At 34.4% G+C, this 21,747-nt stretch overlaps 2 protein-coding genes across 6 annotated transcripts; both read left to right on the plus strand.

Moving 5' to 3' along the window:
* The first annotated feature begins 13,091 nt into the window (after positions 1 to 13,091).
* On the plus strand, positions 13,092 to 14,349 carry LOC110811231 (auxin-induced protein 22D-like). The gene is made up of 4 exons (XM_022037655.2): positions 13,092 to 13,558; positions 13,652 to 13,860; positions 13,947 to 14,016; positions 14,117 to 14,349. Exons 1-4 carry the CDS (start codon positions 13,281 to 13,283, stop codon positions 14,193 to 14,195), a joined length of 636 nt encoding a protein of 211 aa, XP_021893347.1. The 5' UTR covers positions 13,092 to 13,280; the 3' UTR covers positions 14,196 to 14,349.
* Positions 14,350 to 15,715: 1,366 nt separating this feature from the next.
* On the plus strand, positions 15,716 to 20,029 carry LOC110811241 (putative splicing factor 3A subunit 1). Of its 5 annotated transcripts, none has more exons than XM_088222544.1 (5): positions 15,717 to 16,085; positions 16,336 to 18,598; positions 18,765 to 19,723; positions 19,817 to 19,909; positions 19,985 to 20,029. In XM_088222544.1, the coding sequence occupies exons 2-3, from the start codon at positions 16,442 to 16,444 to the stop codon at positions 19,035 to 19,037; spliced, it is 2,430 nt and encodes an 809-aa protein (XP_088078670.1). In that variant the 5' UTR covers positions 15,717 to 16,085; positions 16,336 to 16,441; the 3' UTR covers positions 19,038 to 19,723; positions 19,817 to 19,909; positions 19,985 to 20,029. The 5 variants fall into 5 exon arrangements, with proteins under 5 accessions (XP_088078673.1, XP_088078670.1, XP_088078671.1 ...); XM_088222545.1 differs by having other exon boundaries at positions 18,765 to 19,069; positions 19,220 to 19,723; positions 19,817 to 20,029; XM_088222546.1 differs by having other exon boundaries at positions 18,765 to 19,069; positions 19,650 to 19,723; positions 19,817 to 20,029.
* Positions 20,030 to 21,747: the final 1,718 nt, after the last annotated feature.

Raw genomic sequence — 21,747 nt, forward strand, 5'->3', positions numbered from 1 at the left:
AAGTTCAAAATAATAAAACGGTATTTCTTGAATTAACGCATGTGTGAAATTGCTTAAGGTTGCTAATGGAGCCCGAGTCTAGTGTGATTGATGATTTACTGTTATTTGGCCTGTTTTACAGCTTTAAATGCATTATGGGGCTTGATGTGTTCATTTTATAGTTTCGAATGCATATATTACTGTTTTATTAATTATGGGTTGAATGACTGAAGAAGTGATACTGTATGTTGTCTGTTCGGCATGAATTATGATTTGCTTGTTTAAATGTGAATTGATGATGCTTATTGAGGAAAAGTGAAATGAAACATTGTATAGACTGATAATTGTATGATGGGGTCAGCCTGACTAGATATCCTGGGAGATGGTGGACGGACCGGGTCCGTAGGGAACCCTACCGGGATTGTGGTCTCACATGCCGGACGGGGTATGGAGATCTTATGGTTTTGGCGCCCATACCGGACGGGGTATGGGGACGGCCCGTTTCACCCTCATACCGGACGGGGTATTGAGGTTTATGGTTTTGGCGCCCATACCGGACGGGGTATGGGGACGGCCCGTTTCACCCTCATACCGGACGGGGTATTGAGGTTCATGGTTTTGGCGCCCATACCGGACGGGGTATGGGGACGGCCCTGGAAACTGATTATGAATGTTAAAGGTTAACGGGTAGCGGGACCCCTAGGGACCCCCATGGATACTAGTAGGCTGGTAAATGAGAAAAGGATATGTTGATTAATGATTTAATTACGAAAGGCGTGATAAGTGCTATGTTTTACAGCTTATATTATTCCATGATTGTGATAATGTTATTATTTTCTTATATTGTTTTCATAAATTCCACCGAGGTAAGTGGATGGTAAAGGTTTTCATGTTAATAAACGAGTTTATTGTAAATTATGCTCCATTGGTCTTTTTGTGTTTTTCTACCCACCTTTACCTCCGTGACGGTGAGATATCGTGATGTTCTTACTGGGCTAGTGTAGCTCACTCCTTAATTAACCATTCCAGATCAGGAAGACATGGTTCCCGAGCCCGTTCCGCAGGAGGACGACGAAGGGGATGCCTAGAGACTCTGTAGTTATACGCATAGTTTATTTTCGAGCTTTCTTTCTTAGTTAGTTTAACCTTTTATATTTTAAGTACGTTTTTTTGGTTTTTCGTGTAAGGGATGTTAACTGAAATTTTGATCTCGCTTCCGCATTCGATATATTTAAATACTCATTTCATTTTAATATTTTCCGGGGATGTTACACATAATTATCGATTATTAAGCCTAAATTTGTCGTAACGGAAAAGAATGTGAGGGATCCTTACCTGAATCAGTATTTTGGGATGTTGTGCTACCTACTATGCTTCCTAATGGGTACTGAGTTTCTTGAATTATCCATGCGGAATTCAAAATACTTGTCGCGTACCTAAAAATACCGTAGAAATCCAAAATCAATGTCAAAAACTCATTCCGATCAATTTTAGAGTTCCGATGCTGGCTCCGTCGCCCACAGCGGAAGTCGCCTCGATCTAGCCAGTTTTGGCCAATTTTTGAGCGATTTTAGTCATATCCCTGTAGCAAAACACGTAACAGGCCTCAGTTGGCCAAAAAACTATAGAAAACTAAACTCATCGGTTGGGGGGGGGGGGGGGGGACCTCCAGGTGCTGTGGCCCCACCGGTTCTTATTTGCAATTGAGATTCTTTCTTTGGCTAACATGCACAGAAAAGGAAAATGAACATAATAATAGAAAAATCACGTGAAACAGAAATCGAAAAGGGACTCATCGGAGGGATTTTGGGACTTTGACCGCAGCAGCTTCGCCCGCAGTTTTAAGCTCACCCGTCGTCCTTTTTGCTATGATTTGGCTAATGGGGTGCTCGTAATCAAATTTCAAGCGGGTAGGAAAAATTTTGACCTCTTTTGACAGTCGGCGGTAGTTGGCGGTCAGTCTCCTTCTCTAGCGTCTGATTTTTCTTCTCTTGCGGGGGCTGACGGCTACGGTTTGGGTTCCCGTGTGATGCAAGGCATTTAAACCCATCCCGCTTTGATTTGAACCATCCGTTGCGATCGATCTCGTCCATCTGATCGCGCCTAAGGAATATATGAATCTAGACCGTCTATCGCGATTTGATCTGGATCGTCTGATCGCGTTTAATCAGGAAATACATATGGACAATTTATCGCGATTTGATCTTGATTGTCCGATCGCATTTAAATAAGAAATAAATCCAGGTCATCCAAACGCGCGAGATCGATCCTGGGTCGTTTGATCGCGGGGCACGTGGATTGCCCACGTGGCATCCCATATGGCACCGACATCAGCGTGCCTTACTACGTGATGTACTCTAGTTCGTCGAGGTTGTTGACTGAACGGTCCTATGTGGCACAATTTTTCTTATTTGCACTCTTATCCTCAGTTTTTAATTTTTATTTCAAAAACACCCAACGAACCTAAATTTTCACCTTTTTTTTTTTCAAAATTATTTTCGATTTCGTACATAACCTATTTTTTTTTTCATAAATTAAACAAAAATTAAAATAAATTAACTTAAAAATAAATTTTTATACATTTCGAGAATGTTAAAATTGACTCTGAGCTAAATTTCTGGTATGGATATTGCAGAATTGTTTATATTTTATATAAACTTTCATATGAGTTTAATTTGTCTATTATCTTAATAAAATTTAAATTATTTATTACTTCAAATAAATATAAATTTACAAATAAATTTTAGAAACTTACGAATATACTTTAAAGATAACCTAAGTAATTAAATAAATTTTTTTCAAAAAAAATGCATAAAGCAACTGAGTAACCGGGCCTAGGAAGTGTAACAATAATTCAAAGAAAATAATAGATTTGAACTCGTTTACGGCTAAAACGAGTTAGATGGTTAATATTAAATTACATTCACAGTACGTATGAGAAAAGACAACTGCCCATTCGTGCTTATTAGAATTTATGAACTGTATGAACCATGACTAATGTAGCACGACTATAAAGCTGATGAAGAAAAAGAATAAGATACAGGGATTCGATTCCAAAATAATGTTAGGCCCCATAATCACATGTGTGCTCATTAATTAGTGTCCAATTGTATATAGGGTATAGTTATTATAAGAAGACAAATTATGAAAGCATAACATAAATTTGGTTGTAGACATGATCGTGTACTTGTTCATAAAACTTTACCCTATTTTTTTATCATCATCAAGGTTGTCTGTGATTAATTAAGTTGTTCAAATGTGTACAAGCATCATTTATGTGTTATGTCTTCACTTTTTCTTCAAAAATCGTATTATAACGTTGCGGATTCTTACATTACACATAAATGTGAACAGATTAATATTTTTTAATATTTAAATTTAAAATTATACATAAATAATATATATTATAAACATTACATAAAAAATATTAAATTATTAAATATACAAATAATATATATTTTTAACATTTAAAACTAAGATACAAATAGTTTTAAATGTTATCATTCTTAAATAAAAATTTCATAAAATTTTAATTTTATTTATAATTAAACTTAAAATTTTTATCTCGATTGATTAATCTAATAATAAATAAATATTTATTTGTAATGTTGGGTAGAAAAGAAAAAGATTGGAAAGAACACATGCATATATTATACGATTTATAATATTTGATTTAATTGAATTAAAAATTTAATTTATTAATTAAATTCTAATGATTAAATTAAATTATATATAATTTATAATATTTTTAATAAAAAATAATTAAATTTATTTAATTAAAATAATAAAAATGAATTAAAAATTTAACGAAAACTTTTATTTATTAGAATTAAAAAAAAAATTATTGAGGATGGAAGATGATTAAATTAGGTGCGGTGTTGTTTTCAGGGGACCCACTTGATATTGGCACGAAGGAGGGAAGTGGGCCCAAGGGTGTTGAGATGTAGGGCCCTGATTGGCTGTAGATACCCCAGCCAGGCAATACACAATTAATCAACAACCAACATTTGTAGACCCGTTACCATCAAATTAAAAGTGCAGACTTTTTTAATTAATTTTGGATATAACTTTTAAATAAATTTCTCAATTATTTTTTTCAATAATTAATTAATTATATTTTCATAATTTATTAACATATATATATATATATTAGCAACTTACATAGCCATCTGTTTAACAAATGGTGTCGGTGCCATATAAATCCTTATAATATTTTTTTATTATTTTATATTTTATACCTATAATATTTAGGTCAATTTTAATGTATTAATATTAATTTTTTATTTTTTAAAAAATAAAAATATATTTTTTTTACATGACTAAGGGTATTTATAACAAAATATTACCAATAATAACTAAATTAAAATTAAAATTAAAATTAAAATTATAAAATGTAGCTCTTTATTGAACTAACCTTAATACTTGTCTTGTATTTATCAATATACAATTTATTATACCATCCCGTGTTATATGTTAATAGTGTCTTGAATTTAAACTATGGTATAAAGTTTATGGTAGATTAGCTTTTAGAAATATCATATGATATATAACAAGTAGGAAAATTTCAAACTTGATAGTACAATATGAAATGTTAAAACATTAAATTAGTGTTTATATTATTTTAAAATATTGAAATTGTCCTTTGCGTTATTCTTTTCATAGTTTTGGTTCATGTATTTTTTAAAAAAATTTGATTTATTTTTTAACTACAATGCATACTGATACTGTCAATAAAAATATTATGTAGATCTAAAATTTACATATGTTATATTCTTATTAGATCGATATTCATATTAGATATCATGTGACTGATGATATAACATTTAACATAAAAATTAAAAATATTAAATTCATAAAGAAGTAATTTACCTACGGACAATGACTTAAACAATGACCATGTTATAAATTAAATCGAAGAGTTATCTACATGTTAAATGTTTTTTTTATTGTATATTTTTAATTGAAAATAATTGAAAATTAAATTTTATTTTTCACATAAAATGCTATATATATGTTGATCCAACCATAATACAACATGCGTCTAATCTGGGTCAACTTTCACTTTATTAATAATTAACGACTAAAAACTGTAACGGTCCCGGAAATTTAAGTGAAGATGTATGTATAAAAAAATCTTAAATGCGGAAGCGAAATAAAAATTTTGATTAACATCCCTTACACAATAACAAAAAACGTATTCAACATATGAAAGAATAAGCCTATTAAAAGAAATACTCGAAATAAAAACTATAAATAGAACTATAAAGTCTCTACACGTCTAACTCGCCGTCTTCCTGTGGAACGGGCTCGGGAACCACGTCTTCCTGATCTGAAATAGTTAAGTAAGGAATGCACTACACTAGTCCAGTAAATACATCACACTATCTCACTGCTAGAGAAGTAAAAGTTGGTAGAAAACAAAAACAACCAATGGAGCATAATTTATAACAAACTCATTTATTAATAATAAAAACCTATACTGTCCACTTATCTCGGTGAGATTTGTGAAAATAACATATGGAAACAATAGCATTATAACCATCATAAAATCATATACACTTAATAATATAGCACATATCATACTTTTGCACTTCAATAATCAAGCAAGAAATTTCATATTTTGCCAGCCTACTAGTATCCATGGGGATCCATAGGGGATCCCCGCTACACGTGAACCAATAACATTAATAAACTGATTCCAGAGTCGTCCTCATACCCCGTCTGGTATGGGCGCCAAAACCATAAACCTCAATACCCCGTCCGGTATGAGGGTAAAACGGATCGTCCCCATACCCCGCCCGGTATGGGCGCCAAAACACATAAGGTCTTCATACCTCGTTCGATATGAGAGATCACGTTCTCGGTAGGGTTCCCTACGGACCCGTTCCGTCCACCATCTCCCAGGATATCTAGTCAGGCTGTCCACATTATCCATTTATCAATTCACATAACTTTTTTTCTATTTTCCTTTGTCTCAATTTTCCAATCATACATAAAAACGTAAACTAATAATAACACCAAACAAAACAACACAATATCGGGTTCATCATAATTCAAACCATAATAAAAGAAACCATGATTCATGCATACGAAACCATAAAATAAATACATCAAATACCATACTGCATTTAATACTGAAAAATAGATCAAACAACAACTGACCAACAATATATCAGATTCGGGCTCCATTGGCAATCTCAATCAATTATACATATTTATAAAGTCATAAAATACTGTTTTATCTTATTAGGCTTTAATACCATAATAGGAAATAGGGTGAGAGATTCTTACTTGTTTCAGGGTCTGAAATCGGCTCTACAGTGCGCCTACGGGCTATCCTTAAATTCTCTGGATTTTTTCCGGGAAACTGAAACGCACTACCGATACCTGCACGTGTTCCAAAAACCCCAAATCAGACCCAAGGCCCCTTTTTGGCCAATATTGGAATTTCGGCACGGCGGCTCCGCCGTGCTCCGGCGACGGCACCGCCGCTTGCAGCGGCGATCCGCCTCGGGATAGTTGTTTTCGGCCGAATTCGGTCAAACTTGCATTTGTTCCTGCGATAAAACAACCTTAGGGCCCTCGGTGGGCCAAAAAATTACGAAAAACCGAGACTTATCGGCGGCGAAGCTCTCGGGTGCGGCAGCTTCTTCGGCGCGAGTCACGTTTTGATGTTTTGCTTAGGTTAATCTGTAAAAAAAAGGACGGTGATCATAGTAGTATAAAAATTGCATCAAACGAGACCGGAAAGAGCCTCATCAGAGGCAAAAACCGAAGGAAGATGCCGTCGCAGCTTCCTTCGGCGGTGTTTTCCAGCCGATTGGCCGGTGGTTTGGCTCTGATTTGGCCATAAATGGATTCAGCTTAGAAAAACGAGCCAAGGGAAAAAAATTTACCTCGTTTGGCGGTCGGAAAACACTCCGGTGCGATGGCGGGTGGCGGCGGCCGGCTCCTCCGGTGACTGGTTCTTCTTCTCCGGCGAGGCACTAGCGGCTAGGGTTTGGGGTCGGGTGTGGGTGAAGTTATTTATAACATTCCCCTTTTAATCTCAGCCATCCATCACGATTTAATCTGCACCGTCCGATCGTGATTAAAATGAGAATAAATCTGGACCGTCCATCGCGATGCGTTCTGGACCGTCCATGCGTGATTCAATCTGGGCCGTCCGTGCGCGTGAGATCTGGGTCGTCCGCACGTGTGAGATCTGGACCGTTCGATCGCGTGCACGCGGATCGCTCACGTGGCTCCGTCCGCGTGGTCTCTCGCGTCAACTTCCTTGCCACGCGGCGTGTTCTGGTTGGTCGGGACTGCTGACTGGGTTACTGACGTGGCACAACTTTTCTAAATTGCGTTTTGACCCCCGATTTTTGATTTTCTTTTCAAAAACACTCCCATAACTCAAATTTTCACCCATTTTTTCCAAAATCAATTTCAATTAAATCCCAAAAATAATTGTACCATATTTTATCATTATTAGTATTTTTTATCTTTATTAAATTAAATTAAAACCTTATAAATTAAATATTAAAAAAATTAAACTAAAATTCTAATATATATTAAAATAAATAAGAAAAAATAATAATAATAATAAATTGGGTGTTACAAAAACTATAGAGTCTAAATTTTTTTTAAAAAGGTACAAAAGCTAATTTAAATATTTCAAACTAGTAAAATAATTAATTGAGCATTTTGACCCAATATAAAATATGTTTTTCCTATAACTACTTATTGACTAATCTTCAATATACCTCCTTATTATAATATATCTTTAATCATATTTTATCTTTGATATTTTAAGATATTTCAATTTGTATATCTTTGCTATTATGGGCGTGATATATACGTCACAAGTCAATAATCTCAAGTTAAACTTTGTCCCATAATAAAAGAAATATATGTACCAATTACATTGAAATAAAAAATTACTAAACTTTTTATTTATAAATTTTATAAATCGATTCGAAACGATAGTATATAAAAAGCTTTCAATTCCACATTGCCTAAAGTTAAATTTTTTTTGTTTAACTATTAAGTATTGATTGCAAGGTATCTCTAAGCCCTTACAACCAAACCACTAAAAACCATGTAATTATTAGAAATTATCGCTACTGAGATCATAATGTCCCTGGTAACTTATCTTAAATGACCTCAAAATTCTTTGAAACTGACCCCATAATATTTCATGCTCCTTGTAAATCGATCCCAATAAAAGTTATAATTTTTGGGACTAGCCTTAAAACTCAACCTCAAAGGAAAAATATGACAAGTACTTTATAATTCTTAGTAACTAATTTTTTCGTTAACTTTTGTTGGCTAAGATCATATTGAATATAGGTAGGTTAACTGAACTAAATTAACATCGAGATATATTTGACTTGGTCAATTGAACCCATTCAAGATTTTACACTCAGCTTCGCATCATAAATTATGTTTAGCACTACTTAACGTAAGTTGGATTCAGTGAACAATTAATTCAATTAACATGTCTTTTACTCCTAACAAACAAACACTTTATGAATGCTTGATCATTATAGATTGACATTGTGTATGTTGGTATAATCAAGATTCGTTACATACCTGTGCCATGGATTCTTTTACATCTATAACAATATTAATAACACTTATAACAAGATCTTATTCTTATACTGTTATAAAATAATAAAATAAGATTTATTATACACTAGTATGCTTAATAGACATTAATCTTCTTAATAAAAAGTGAGTTTATCCATTAAGTAAGGTATCAGAACTACCGTATACAAATCTTTCTCTCTCTTACTCTCGCATCCCTTTAGGTGAACTCACTTTAATTATACTGATTTTGATAAGTAGATTAAATATATTATTTACCTATTCCAACTGTATTTATATTTTTTTTATATAAAATTAATAATTATCTCCATCTTGCACACATGATAAACCAACATCATTGTCAATGTAGTGGATAATATTCATGTAAAATATCATTGTCATTACCCATCATACTTAAATTCAAAGCACAAAAAGTCTATTTTAAAAGAAAACAGAAAACAAGAAAGTCTGGTTTCAAACTATCTCGTGTGCAAGTAAATTATTTTGATTGTATATAACGCACGAGTGAATAAATCACTTTATTTCATTTTCTCTTTACGGAATTAAGTCCAATGAAAGAAAAATAAAAAAATAAAAAAATACATCAATGATAGAGGAATCTATAAAAAGTTATTTGATCTTATCCATCAATTACAATCCTTACGAGGATTAATATAATTTAAACTTATTATAGTTTCATATTTGTGACTAACATATATATATATATATATATTTGTTGTGAAACAACTTGGAAATTTTTAATAATCATTTACCCATAATTTAATTTTTTATGTAAATAAAATTTAAGTTCGAATCATAAATTTTACAATAAAAATTTTGTGTATAATAAGAATTAAATAATAAAATGTTTATAAATTTATTTTTGGCGATTAGGGTGGGAGAAATTTATAAAGTATTATCCAAAAAAAAGTCAACTAACAAGCAAAGATGCATTTCTAATCATTTGTTATAATCAAATCAAAATTATATAATTATAATTATAACCCAATAATAACGCCGTGTCTTGCGATTTAGATTGGAGATTAATAATTAATTAATAATGCTAAAAATGATTAGAATTGGGGATTTAGTAAGTAATATGTGTTTATAATATTTGAATCTATGGTGATTAAACAAATGTTTTTTGGTAGACAAGATAATGTGATGACTTTATGAAATTTCCCAAAAATTAAAGTTTGGATTAATATTTGATTAGACTAATCTAGGTCAAATTATAGTGTAATTAATATAATGTTATTGAATATTTTTAATAATAATAATAATAATAATTTATTTTTTCTAATATCATGTTATTCAATTTTAGGGTTTTTTTTTTTCTTCTTAATTTTGATATATTTAACTTTAATTTTTTATTTCTACATTTTTGTGAGTACACCGTATATAAATATAATTTAGAAATATATTGTTATGTATTTTTAAAAAATTAATTAATTATCTAAAATTTGCCCCTAATATATATATATATATATATACATGTGTGTGTGTTGGCATAATTATGGAACAAATGCTTGATATGATAAGGCAAAAGGCTCATGGGCCTGCCCATTCCCACATGAATGGGCAAAATTAAATCCTTTAGGCCACACCATGCTTTTCTCATCAAAGACATCACACGTGGACCCTACCCACATGGGCTGCTCACACCCATCTGATCTTTCCTTTTTGAATCCGACGGTTCTGATTTGTTTAAGGCAGAGTAATCAATATGGACGGCTCAGGATTGTCCCAACCTTGTCCCTGATTGGAAAGACAACCGCCTTCAAGTATGCTGCTCATGTGACAAACACTTTCCTAATTCTTTCTTTTAAAACGCCCATTTCCCCTCCAATTCCACTCGCTTCTTAGGGCAATTGGACTTCACTCCCCACTTTTAAGAGCCACATTATTAATATATATATATATATATAATATACATAAGATATTTTTTTATTAAATTCATCACTTAAATTTATTATGATTAATTTATAATATTTAATTTAATTGAACTAAAAATTTATCTCATTAATATATTGATAAGATTGTAGTGATTAAATTGAATTAAATTTTAATAAATTTATTTTTTTTATAAACGAAATGAATTTTCTTACCAGTTAAATTTTTTTAATTAGAGTAATTATAATGAATTAAGAACCCGATTTAATTTTTTTGATCTAAAATGGTTAAATAAGGGATGAGCTACACTAGCCTAATAAGTACATTACACTATATCACTTGCACAGAAGTAAAGGTTGGTAGAAAATCAAAACAACTAATTGAGCACTAAATTTGATAAATTCGTTTATCAATCGTAAATTTATTTACAGTTCGCTTACCATTGTAGAATTTATGAAAACAACCTATAAAAATAATAATATCATACAGATCATAACTTTATGCACAATCAGTAACATATAATATATATCATAAATTTATATTCATTAACAATAACTAAATCATAACTGTTTCTCGTTTCACCAGTCTACTAGTATCCGTAGGGATTCATTGGGGTGTTCTCGCTACACGTGAACGCTTTTCCTTAATAAGATCAATTACATGGCCGTTCTCATACCCCGTCCAGTATGAGCGCCAAGATATTAAACATCGATAGCTCGTCCGATATGAGGGCTAAGTGGGTCGTTCTCACACCTTATCCGGTATGAGTGCCAAATTACCAAGTCTCCATACCCCGTATGGTATGAGACAACATTCACGGTAGGGTTCCTTATGAACCCGGTCCGTCCACCATCTCGTAGGATATCTAATGAGGCTGTCATCTTATCTGTTTATTTGATCACACATCTTTCCTGTTTTTTCTTAGTCTCCGTTACCAAATCAAACATAATCACATAAACAAATGAACATGCATTCGGTAATGCAATCATATCTTAAATCCCAAATCAAACAGTAGTCAAGTAAGACAGTAATACATGCATTTAAACCATAAAATATATAAATCAGATACCATCATACTTTTACACTATAAAATAAATCAACAGAGAACAATGTCTGATTCGGACTCCATTAGCAATCCGTAACTAATTATGCATATCTATTTAATTTGTACGAAATGCCATGTTATTATTTATTAAAACTTCAAATATATGATAGGAAATATGGCGAGGGGTCCTTACTTGATTTGATGTCGAAAAACTAAATGGTTTACTGCACCTACTAGTGATCTCTGAGTTCCCTGAATTTTTCTTCAGGAACTGAAACACGCTTACGGTACCTACAAATGTCCCAAATAAATCTAAAAATTAGTCCCAGGGCCTACTCGACCAATTTCAAAAGTCCGACACGGTGGCTCCACCGTGCTCCAGCGACAAGCGGCGGCGATTCGCCTCGGGTTGACTATTTTCGACTATTTTTGGCCGAATTCATAAGTTCTTGTGAGAAAATACACTTAGGGCTCTCGATTGGCCGAAAAAACGTAGAAAACCGAAACTCATTGGCGGCGTGGCTGTCCGGTGCGGTGGCTCCTCCGGCTCACGTTGCGGTTAGGTGTTTTACTCCGGTCAACCTGTAGAGAAGGAAATGATGATCACAATGGTGGAAAAATCATATCGAATGGGAATCGATAAGGGCCTCATCGGAAGCATTTTTCGAAATACCCGCGGTGGTACCGCCGAATTTTGCCAGCGTTTTTCGGTCAATTGGTCGGTCCTTTTTATCCAATTTGGTCATAAGCGTGTTTAAAATTAAATTTTGAGCAAAGTGTAAAATTTTTACCTCGTTTGGCGGTCGAAAATTACTCTGGTGCAGCGGCAGGTGGCAGTAATCGGCTCCCTGGCGGCTGGGTTGTCTTCTCCAACGAGGAGTTTTAGCGGCTAAGGTTAGGTTTTGAGTGCAGATGAGGTTATTTATATCCATTCGCTTTTGATCTGGGTCATCTGATCGTGATTAAATAGGGAGCGAATCTGTGCCGTTAATCGCGATTCAATATTGGCTGTCCGTGCACGATTCAATCTGGACCGTTCGTGTGCGATTCAATATGGACCGTTCGTGTGCGATTTCAATATGGACCGTCCGTGTGCGATTTCAATATGGACCATCCGTATGCCATTTCAATCTGGGTCGTCTGTGCTCGCAGGAACGGACCTCAGTCGTTCGATCGCGCGTACGCGAATCTCCCACGTGGCCTCCCGCGTTAGTGCCTTTGCCACCTGGCGCGTCCTGATTGGTCAGGGCTGCTGATCGGGCATCTGACGTGGCACAATTTTTTTAAATTACGTTTTGACCTTTCAGTTTCTGATTTTTATTTCAAAAATAATCTTAAAACTCAAATTTTCACTTTTTTTTTTTCAAAATTGGTTTCAATTTAATACTTAATAAATTTTTAACCCTTTTTTATTAAATTAAAATAAAATAAATAAATAATTATATTTAAAAAATAAAAATAAAAATAAAAGCAAATGTTGATTGTTACAATAGGTTCGTGCATTGCACGCCCTGAAAAGTCGTGGTTATTTTCCAGCTATTTAGTTTGGCTCACAAGACTTTTTTCAATTTCTACACGCCCAACCATTTCATCTATAAAAACACAACTTTGTGGACTTCCTTTTGGCCAACCACACAAGCTTTTTCTGCTCCAAACATTCACTCTTCGCCTTCAATTTTCCAAGAGCAAATCCATAAACCCAAAAAATTCCTGTAAATATCATCAACCCCAGAAATCTACAGGGTCTGTTTTGGTTGTTTCTATTGAGTTTCAGAAGAGAAAATCGATAATCATGGCGTTTTCTGATGATCATCGTGATCTAAACCTTGAAGCCACAGAGCTCAGATTAGGTCTCCCGGGCACCAATGAAGATAATCAGAAGTCCATGATCATGGACAAGAATAAGCAGTTTATGAAGATCAACAACAAAAGATCAGCTCTGGTTCTTGATATCAATGGTGAGGAAGATGAAGATCAGCCTGATCAGTCCAATCATGGAGATCAGAATAATCCCAGTACTTTATCTTCACTCACCCAGAACTGTCACCAAGAATCACCCCCACCCACCAAGTAAGTATTAAACTTTTCTTCTCATATATATACATATATACACCCATATGCATATTTATACGGGCTAATATATAGGGTTAATCTTATGTATAGGGCACAAGTTGTGGGGTGGCCGCCGATCAGATCCTACAGGAAAAATTGTTTTCAGGGAAAGAAAAAAGATCAGCTGGAGACGACGGCCGGAATCTATGTGAAAGTGAGCATGGATGGTGCTCCTTACTTGAGAAAGATTGATTTGAAGGTGTATAACAATTACTCTGATCTGCTTAAAGCTTTGGAGGACATGTTCAAGTTTCGAGTTGGTAAGAATTTTATAATTGCATACATATATATATATGTATTACATACATATTTTAAGCATGGATTTTAATTTATATAACTATAACAGGATCTGAATTTGCACCAACTTATGAAGACAAAGATGGTGACTGGATGCTTCTTGGAGATGTTCCATGGACGTAAGTCCTTCTACACACACACACACACACATGTATTTATAGATTGCTTTTTAAGTTTTAATTTCCTTAAAACTAAATTTTCTTTACTGAATTCATGCAGCATGTTCATAAATTCTTGCAAGAGGCTGAGGATCATGAAAGGCTCAGAGGCTAGAGGCTTGCAGGGTTGTGCTGTGTAAATAAATGAATGATTAATTAATGTTAATTAATTACTTAAAATTAATTTCTCTGAAGGAGGAGATCTAATGAAGATCAGATCAAGATTAAGCTCTTTGTGAAGAAATTAATTTTGGAAGCTGAAATTATAATTAACAAAGTTAATTAGTTGGATTAGATTTTGTTAGGCACAAGATTTGCCAAACTTCTTGTATAGATCTTTTTTTTTTTTTTTTCCATTATTTGTCTTAATTTGCTTTTAATGGAACTGTACAAATTAGGGTTCTTGGGGGGGGGGGGGGGGGGGGGGAGAAAGAATTTTTATTTTGTATAATGCTTAACATCTTGTAATATAGATTCTATGGAGGCTTTTTTGTTAATAATTAATTTGTAATTATGAATTATCGGATTTTTATAATTGTTATCAAACAATATACATTTAATTATTAATATCTACGTAAAATAATCAACTGTCCCGTTAAACCTAATCTTCCATAAGAGAAAATTCATTAAATGAGAGTTTGAACTACTGAATTTTGACTAACAGGACTATACACCAAATTTAATTGTACAAACTTAACCCGAAAAGAACAAATAAAAAGTGGTAAAAAAAAAACCCATCTAAAGCTAGAATCAAATCAGAAGGCCAAAAAATTCTTTAAGCTACTTATTCTCGTACGAATAGGCTTGAACAAACCCTAATAATCTCATACACTCTTTAAAAAACACGAATATGATAGAAAACTATATTGAACATCTCGTTGGACGTCTTATTAATCATTTATTGAAAAGTTGATCCAAATTTCCTAACAACTAGATATATCAAACTATGATAATTGATTCTTGGCGTGTTGCAGTTAAGAGAGGTGGAAGAGAGAAAGAGAGAGTGGGAAAGACTATTTATGCTTGTAACAGTGAGTAATAATTCAGAATCGGACAAGATTCGATCGAAGACTAATAATAGTTTATTTTATTTTGGATTTAAATGAACAAATTTATTTAATTCCTTAATTTATGAATTAAAAAAAAATTAAACATTATATTAATCTGATCTGATTTTTCGATCCGATAAAGATATGTACGCTCTTGTATGTAAGATATGTTCGATTAAATTTAAATTGTATATATCAGTTTAGCCTTATTTTATAATAGAGATCACGAATGTCATACCTCTACATACATGCATGACCATGAAATATAAATCTTTAAATTGAAGTTGTTTCTCCCTTATGGGAGAAAAATTTATTATTTTAATATTAAATTATTTATCATATTATAATTAAATTAAAATTTTATTTTTACAATTTAGTATTTAAATTTATATTTTTTTGACTTATTTATATTTTTATGTAACTTATAAAAATTAAAAAAAAAATCCTTCCTAGAGAAATCTATATACATATATATATATATATATTTGTGTTTCATGGAATTTTGAATTTTGGACTTTCTCTGAGATGGACTTAAAAGCCCACCGACTCTGTACCGTAGCCCAGCCCATCTCTTTGAGAAAAGGGTATAATAGGAAATGCGAATTAGATTTCCTCGAAATCTTCATGATTAGGGTTTCTTTTCTCTTGCTGGGAGCAACTCGCCACCGCCGGCCTCCTTCTGGTTTTCGCTTTCCGTCAGTAACAATCTATATTTCAACCAACTCCTGTCATCGTCCCTGGCCCAGCGGTGACTTCTACTGAGGCTACTTTCGCGTCCTCTGCTTTCGTTTCCTATCTAGAACGCTTTTCCTCTTCCATTTCTCGTCGAAATCCCTTCTAAACAGTTCGTCAGTTATCCCGGTTCTGTTGCCCAAGTATTCGCCGCTGGTTGGTCTGGTTATCCTCGACCTGAAATTCCAAATTTGCATCATTGAGCTGCATCGCCATCGCGGGCATCACACCGGCTACCTCGGTCGCACGGTGAGAATCCTCCTCTGTTGTTTCGTAATTTTTTGGTGATTTACGGTTAATTACTTGGATCTCTATTGTTATATTGCGTTACATAGTTGATGTATTTGGTAAGGTTTTCTTCAGTAGTCCATTTCTGATTTTGTATCTGTTTCTGCTGTCTTCCATTCTGTTGTATTTTGTTGCTGTGCTCATTGGAGTCCATCGGATTAATTAGCTTTAACTTCTGTTAATTGCTTCGTCTATCGTTGTTGCTTTCTAGGTGCGGAGGCGAAGAACTTAGTATCGTGTTTTTCTAACATAAGGATGTTTTGATTCGGAACCAGTCACACAAGTAGTTTACATATAAGTTTTTCTTCCTTATAGAAATGCTTGGAGCATTACCAATTTTGCCTCTTGAGGCCCCTCCTGCTGATGGAAATATCGGTCCTCTTCCTCCTTCCCAAGTAACGGAGCCAGTCAAGGATGAGACCAATGAGGACCAAAACAAAACTAATTCAGCTCCTGCCTCCGTTGCAACCCACACAAGAACCATTGGAATCATACATCCTCCCCCAGACATCAGAAATATTGTTGATAAAACTGCTCAATTCGTTGCAAAAAATGGGCTGGAATTTGAAAAGAGGATCATTGCCAACAATGCTAACAATGCAAAGTTCAACTTTCTTAGTAGCTCGGATCCATACCACGCATATTACCAGCATAGGCTGACTGAATTTCGTGCTCAGAATCAAGCTTCTGCCCAGCAGCCTCCATCAGAGTCTGCAGATTCTGTTCCAAAGGAACTGGCACCAGCTGCCCCAGCTGCTGCTGATGCGAATGAAGCTGTAGCAAAACCTGATATTACAGCTCAGTTCAGACCTCCGGTACGCAAGCCTCTTGAGCCACCCGAGGCTGAGCAGTATACTGTTCGACTTCCTGAAGGAATTACTGGGGAAGAACTGGATATTATTAAGCTTACAGCTCAGTTTGTTGCAAGAAATGGGAAATCATTCTTGACAGGATTGACAAGTAGAGAGATAAATAATCCACAGTTCCATTTTTTGAAGCCAACACATAGTATGTTCACCTTCTTTACTGCACTTGCTGATGCATATTCAAAGGTGTTGATGCCCCCTAAGGGTTTAACAGAGAAACTGAAGAAGAATATTACTGATATGACAACTGTACTTGAAAGGTGCTTGCATCGCCTGGAGTGGGAACGTTCACAGGAGCAGGCAAGGCAGAAAGCTGAGGATGAGATAGAGCAGGAGAGGATGCAAATGGCTATGATTGATTGGCATGATTTTGTTGTGGTTGAGACCATAGATTTTGCTGATGATGAAGATGAAGATTTACCCCCACCTATGACACTTGAGGAGGTTGTAAGGAGGAGCAAGATATCTTCAATGGAAGAAGATGAAATTGCTGAGCCTGGAAAAGAGGTAGAAATGGATATGGATGAGGAGGAGGTGCAACTTGTTGAAGAAGGCATGAGAGCAGCTACCCTAGAAGAGAATAATCGGGAGAAGGTAAATGCAAGTGAAGAACCAGAACCACCTATGCGAATTGTCAAAAACTGGAAGAGACCTGAAGAAAGGATCCCTGCTGAAAGAGATGCGACAAAGTTTGTTGTTTCCCCAATCACAGGTGAGCTGATTCTCATCAATGAGATGTCTGAACACATGAGGATTTCCCTCATTGATCCAAAGTACAAGGAGCAGAAGGAAAGAATGTTTGCCAAAATTAGGGAAACCACTCTTGCTCAGGATGATGAAATCTCTAGAAACATTGTTGGCCTTGCACGAACAAGACCCGATATTTTTGGTACGACAGAGGAAGAAGTATCCAATGCAGTGAAGGCAGAGATTGAGAAGAAGAAAGATGAGCAACCAAAGCAAGTCATATGGGATGGTCATACTGGAAGCATTGGACGCACTGCTAACCAGGCCATGTCTCAAAATATAAATGGAGAGGATCAACTTTATGCTGGCAATGTTGATGTGAGAAACCTTCCTGGTCCTGCAGCTCCTCCTCCTCGACCTGGTGTGCCATCAGTTCGTCCCCTACCCCCACCACCAGGACTTGCATTGAATCTTCCTCGTGTACCTCCAAACACGGTCCAGTATGCACCTCCAACTAGTGGTGGAATCCCAGTACCTCATCAGCCCAGGCCAATTGGTATCCAGATGATTCCATCAATTCGCCAACCGCCATTACCTATGCAAGCTGGGCAACCTCCAATTATGGTTAATCGACCACCATCAATGCCTCCGCCAATTCCTGTGAATTTGCCTGGTATTCCTGTACCACCACCTCCAGGTTCTCAGTTTACTCCTGTCTCTGTTCCCCGATCGTATGTTCCTCTTCCAGTTGCTCCTCCTTCTATGTCTATGATGCAGCCACCACCTTTGCCTCAAGGAATACCTCCACCACCTCCACCAGATGAAGCTCCACCACCACTTCCTGAAGAACCAGAACCAAAGAGACAGAAGCTTGATGATTCTATGCTTATTCCAGAAGACCAGTTTCTTGCTCAACATCCGGTACTGAGAGCTTTCACATTCACTCCCTTTCCACTAATTTTTAGTATATGAGTGTCAATCTGTTATTTATGCAGCTCTTCGAACCCTTTTTTCCATTTTTGTTCACCAACTGTTATCTTATTCTATCTGGACTCCTTCCACTTATTTGAGATTATACATTTTGCAGGGACCTGTTCGCATCACTGTATCTGTTCCCAACATTGATGAGGGGCAAAATCTCAAGGGCCAAGTTCTTGAGATTACAGTGCAAGCCCTGTCTGAAACTGTTGGTAGTTTGAAAGAGAAAATTGCAGGGGAGATACAACTTCCTGCAAACAAACAGAAATTGAGTGGAAAAGCTGGTTTTCTTAAGGACAACATGTCACTTGCATATTACAATGTTGGAGCAGGAGAAACGCTTGCACTCTCTCTGAGAGAACGTGGTGGTAGAAAGAGATGAATTGATTCTTTGATCTGGCTATTTCACTTAAGGTTGTTTTGTCATGAGATTTTTCCATATGTTATTGTGGAGGATCATTTACCTAGCTTTGATGCTATGTTGAAGATTATGTTGCTTGTATATCATTAGATTACCGTATAATTTTGTCATTGGACTAACGTTATGTCTCATATCTACTACAGATCTTGGCGTTTGGCAACTCCTATAAACACAATGAGATATAAAAGGAGCTCATTTGCTCAAACAGAGCAACTCATCCATATATTGTTAATTACTCCATTCTTTTCAATGTGCTGTTAACATCCTGTGGAAATGTAGACTTATGGTCATACCAACGGTTTCCATGTTTATGTAGAATTGTCCTTGATGATGATTTAATCCTTGCTGGTCATTTTGAATGCATGCGAAATTTCTTTAATCCTAGCAACCATTTGAAGATGGTTTTTTTCCTAGTTTATCTTCTGTAGGGAGCATGGTCTGAGCACAAGAACAGGTGGGTTGTTCTGGTGATGCACCTAGCGTCACATCTGATACTCAGATTGAACCCGAGTATTTGTTCATTTTTACACATTATTGGTTGTGTTTTCTGATGCTGATGTTTTCTCCTCTCAGAGGGTTCTGCCTTTGTGCCTTGGTCTCTGGTGCAACATTTCAGATGTGTATTTTTTCATAAATGTCTGGGGCAGGTAGGGTGGTCTGTGACACTTTCCCCTCGTCATTTCGGTATGAGCATTTGTCCCTGGCCTTTAAATTTCTGGCATCTGTCTTCTTCTTTGCAGCTTGAGATGCAGTGGTAGCTGATTGATGCTTAGTTTCTTCTTATTGCTTTGGGTAAAAGATGATGCATGTGCTGTGCTTATGTTTCTCCTTAGGTGGGTTACATAGTGTATTATTGGGTTTGAATTCTATACAATTTTGAAGTTCAAATATTTATTGTGGGTTTGTAGGTTACTCAATTCTGCAGCTCTTGGAAATTTATGGACTTACTGTTATATAGGGCATATATTATATAGATCACGTTTATACTGGTATCCTAGGGGGAATTCATGGTGAGTAACTTAAATCTTTTTGGTTTCATGGTGAAGAGGGTAGTCAAATTACATTAACTCCATGTTGGCAAAAACAAAATAGTAGAAATTTATAGTCATATAACTAAAAATATAAATAAATTTGATTAAACTATGTATTAAATATGTAAATTGTGTTTAACAAATTTACACTACAAGAACAACATCTAATTTAATATGTAATCTTTTTAAATTTGATAATGATGTTAGTTGCTATTCATGAAATTTAGTTTTTTTTTTTTTAAATTGAATGTTATTTTTAATCCGTTAGGACTATCATAATTGATAAAAATTAATCGTCGCGAAATATTTTTTATTCATTTATAAATATGAAACTTAACTTAATTATTAGAATCATGAAATGTAATTAAATACATTGTACATAAAGAAGAAAATTAAAGTGTCTATTTTTAAAGTTTATTGAACGTATTCTTTATGGGTTATTTTCAATATGTTGTAAGTATTTTAATTAATAAAAATTAATTATTATATAATATTTTATTTTATCTAAAAAACAAATTTTAAGTCAACTTAATTACTAAAGTCGTAAAATTTAATTTAATAGCTTGCTAATAAGATTAGGAACAAAACATACCCTTTCAAAGCTGATGTGATATCTCGTTCGTGAATTATTTTTAATATGTCGTAATTGTAAAGATTTTGAAAATATTTTAAAAAATAAATTATAAATTAAACGCAGAAGCGTAATAAATATTTAAAATTTACATTTCGTACACAATAATTTAAAGAATTAAATGGGGCTGCAGAATTTAATTTTAAAAAAAAATATTAGAAATAAGAAAATAAACTAAAATGAAGAAAACTAGCATTTACTCGTAATGCTCTTGTAATTCGGGCTCTGGAACTTGGTTTTCTTGATTTAAAATGATGAAATAAGGGATGAGTTATACTAATTCAATAAGAATATCACACTATATCATTGACACAGAAATGAAGGTTGATAGAAAATCAAAACGACTAATGGAGTACTTAATTTAAACAAATATATTTATTAAAAATAAAATTATTTAACATTCACTTATCGCAGCGAGATTTATAAAAGTAACCTATAAAAATAATAACATAGCACTTATCATGATTTCATATATACTTGTTAACAGGCATACATTATAAATCTATATTCAATAAATCAAACAACACTCTTTCTTTTTTCAGCCTACTAGTATTCATAGAGGTTCATAGGGATGTCCTCGCTACTCGTAAACTATTTCCTTCAACAATCTCAATTTAAGGGTCGTTCTCATACCCCGTCCAGTATGAACGTCAAATCACTAAACCTCAATACTCCGTTCAGTATGAATGTAAAACGGGTTATCCCCACACCTCGTCCGGTATGAGCACCAAATTACCAAGTTTCAATACCCCGTCTGGCATGAGACAACATTCACGGTAGAGTTTCTCATTGTACCCGGTCCGTCCACAATCTCTGAGAATATACAGTAAGCCTGTCGTTTCATCCATTCAGTTAATGACACAAGTTTTTCGTTTTCCTTTAGTCTCAATTTTTCAAATCAACCGTAATCACATAAACAAACAAACATGCATAAGAGAATGCAATCATATCTCAATTTTTCAATTTAACAATAGTCACGTAAGACAGCAATACATGCATTCAAACAATA

Source organism: Carica papaya, chromosome 6 (genome assembly GCF_054855325.1).
Source record: "Carica papaya isolate Zhongbai chromosome 6, ASM5485532v1, whole genome shotgun sequence".
In the NCBI taxonomy this organism is placed as follows: Eukaryota; Viridiplantae; Streptophyta; class Magnoliopsida; order Brassicales; family Caricaceae; genus Carica; species Carica papaya.

Coding starts and splice junctions, on each gene's coding strand:
- LOC110811241 (XM_088222547.1), top strand. CDS start 16,442: ATGCTTGGAGCATTACCAATTTTGCCTCTTGAGGCCCCTCCTGCTGAT. Junction 18,599..18,764: donor AGTTTCTTGCTCAACATCCG/GTACTGAGAGCT, acceptor TACATTTTGCAG/GGACCTGTTCGCATCACTGT.
- LOC110811231 (XM_022037655.2), top strand. CDS start 13,281: ATGGCGTTTTCTGATGATCATCGTGATCTAAACCTTGAAGCCACAGAG. Junction 13,559..13,651: donor GAATCACCCCCACCCACCAA/GTAAGTATTAAA, acceptor TCTTATGTATAG/GGCACAAGTTGTGGGGTGGC. Junction 13,861..13,946: donor CATGTTCAAGTTTCGAGTTG/GTAAGAATTTTA, acceptor TAACTATAACAG/GATCTGAATTTGCACCAACT.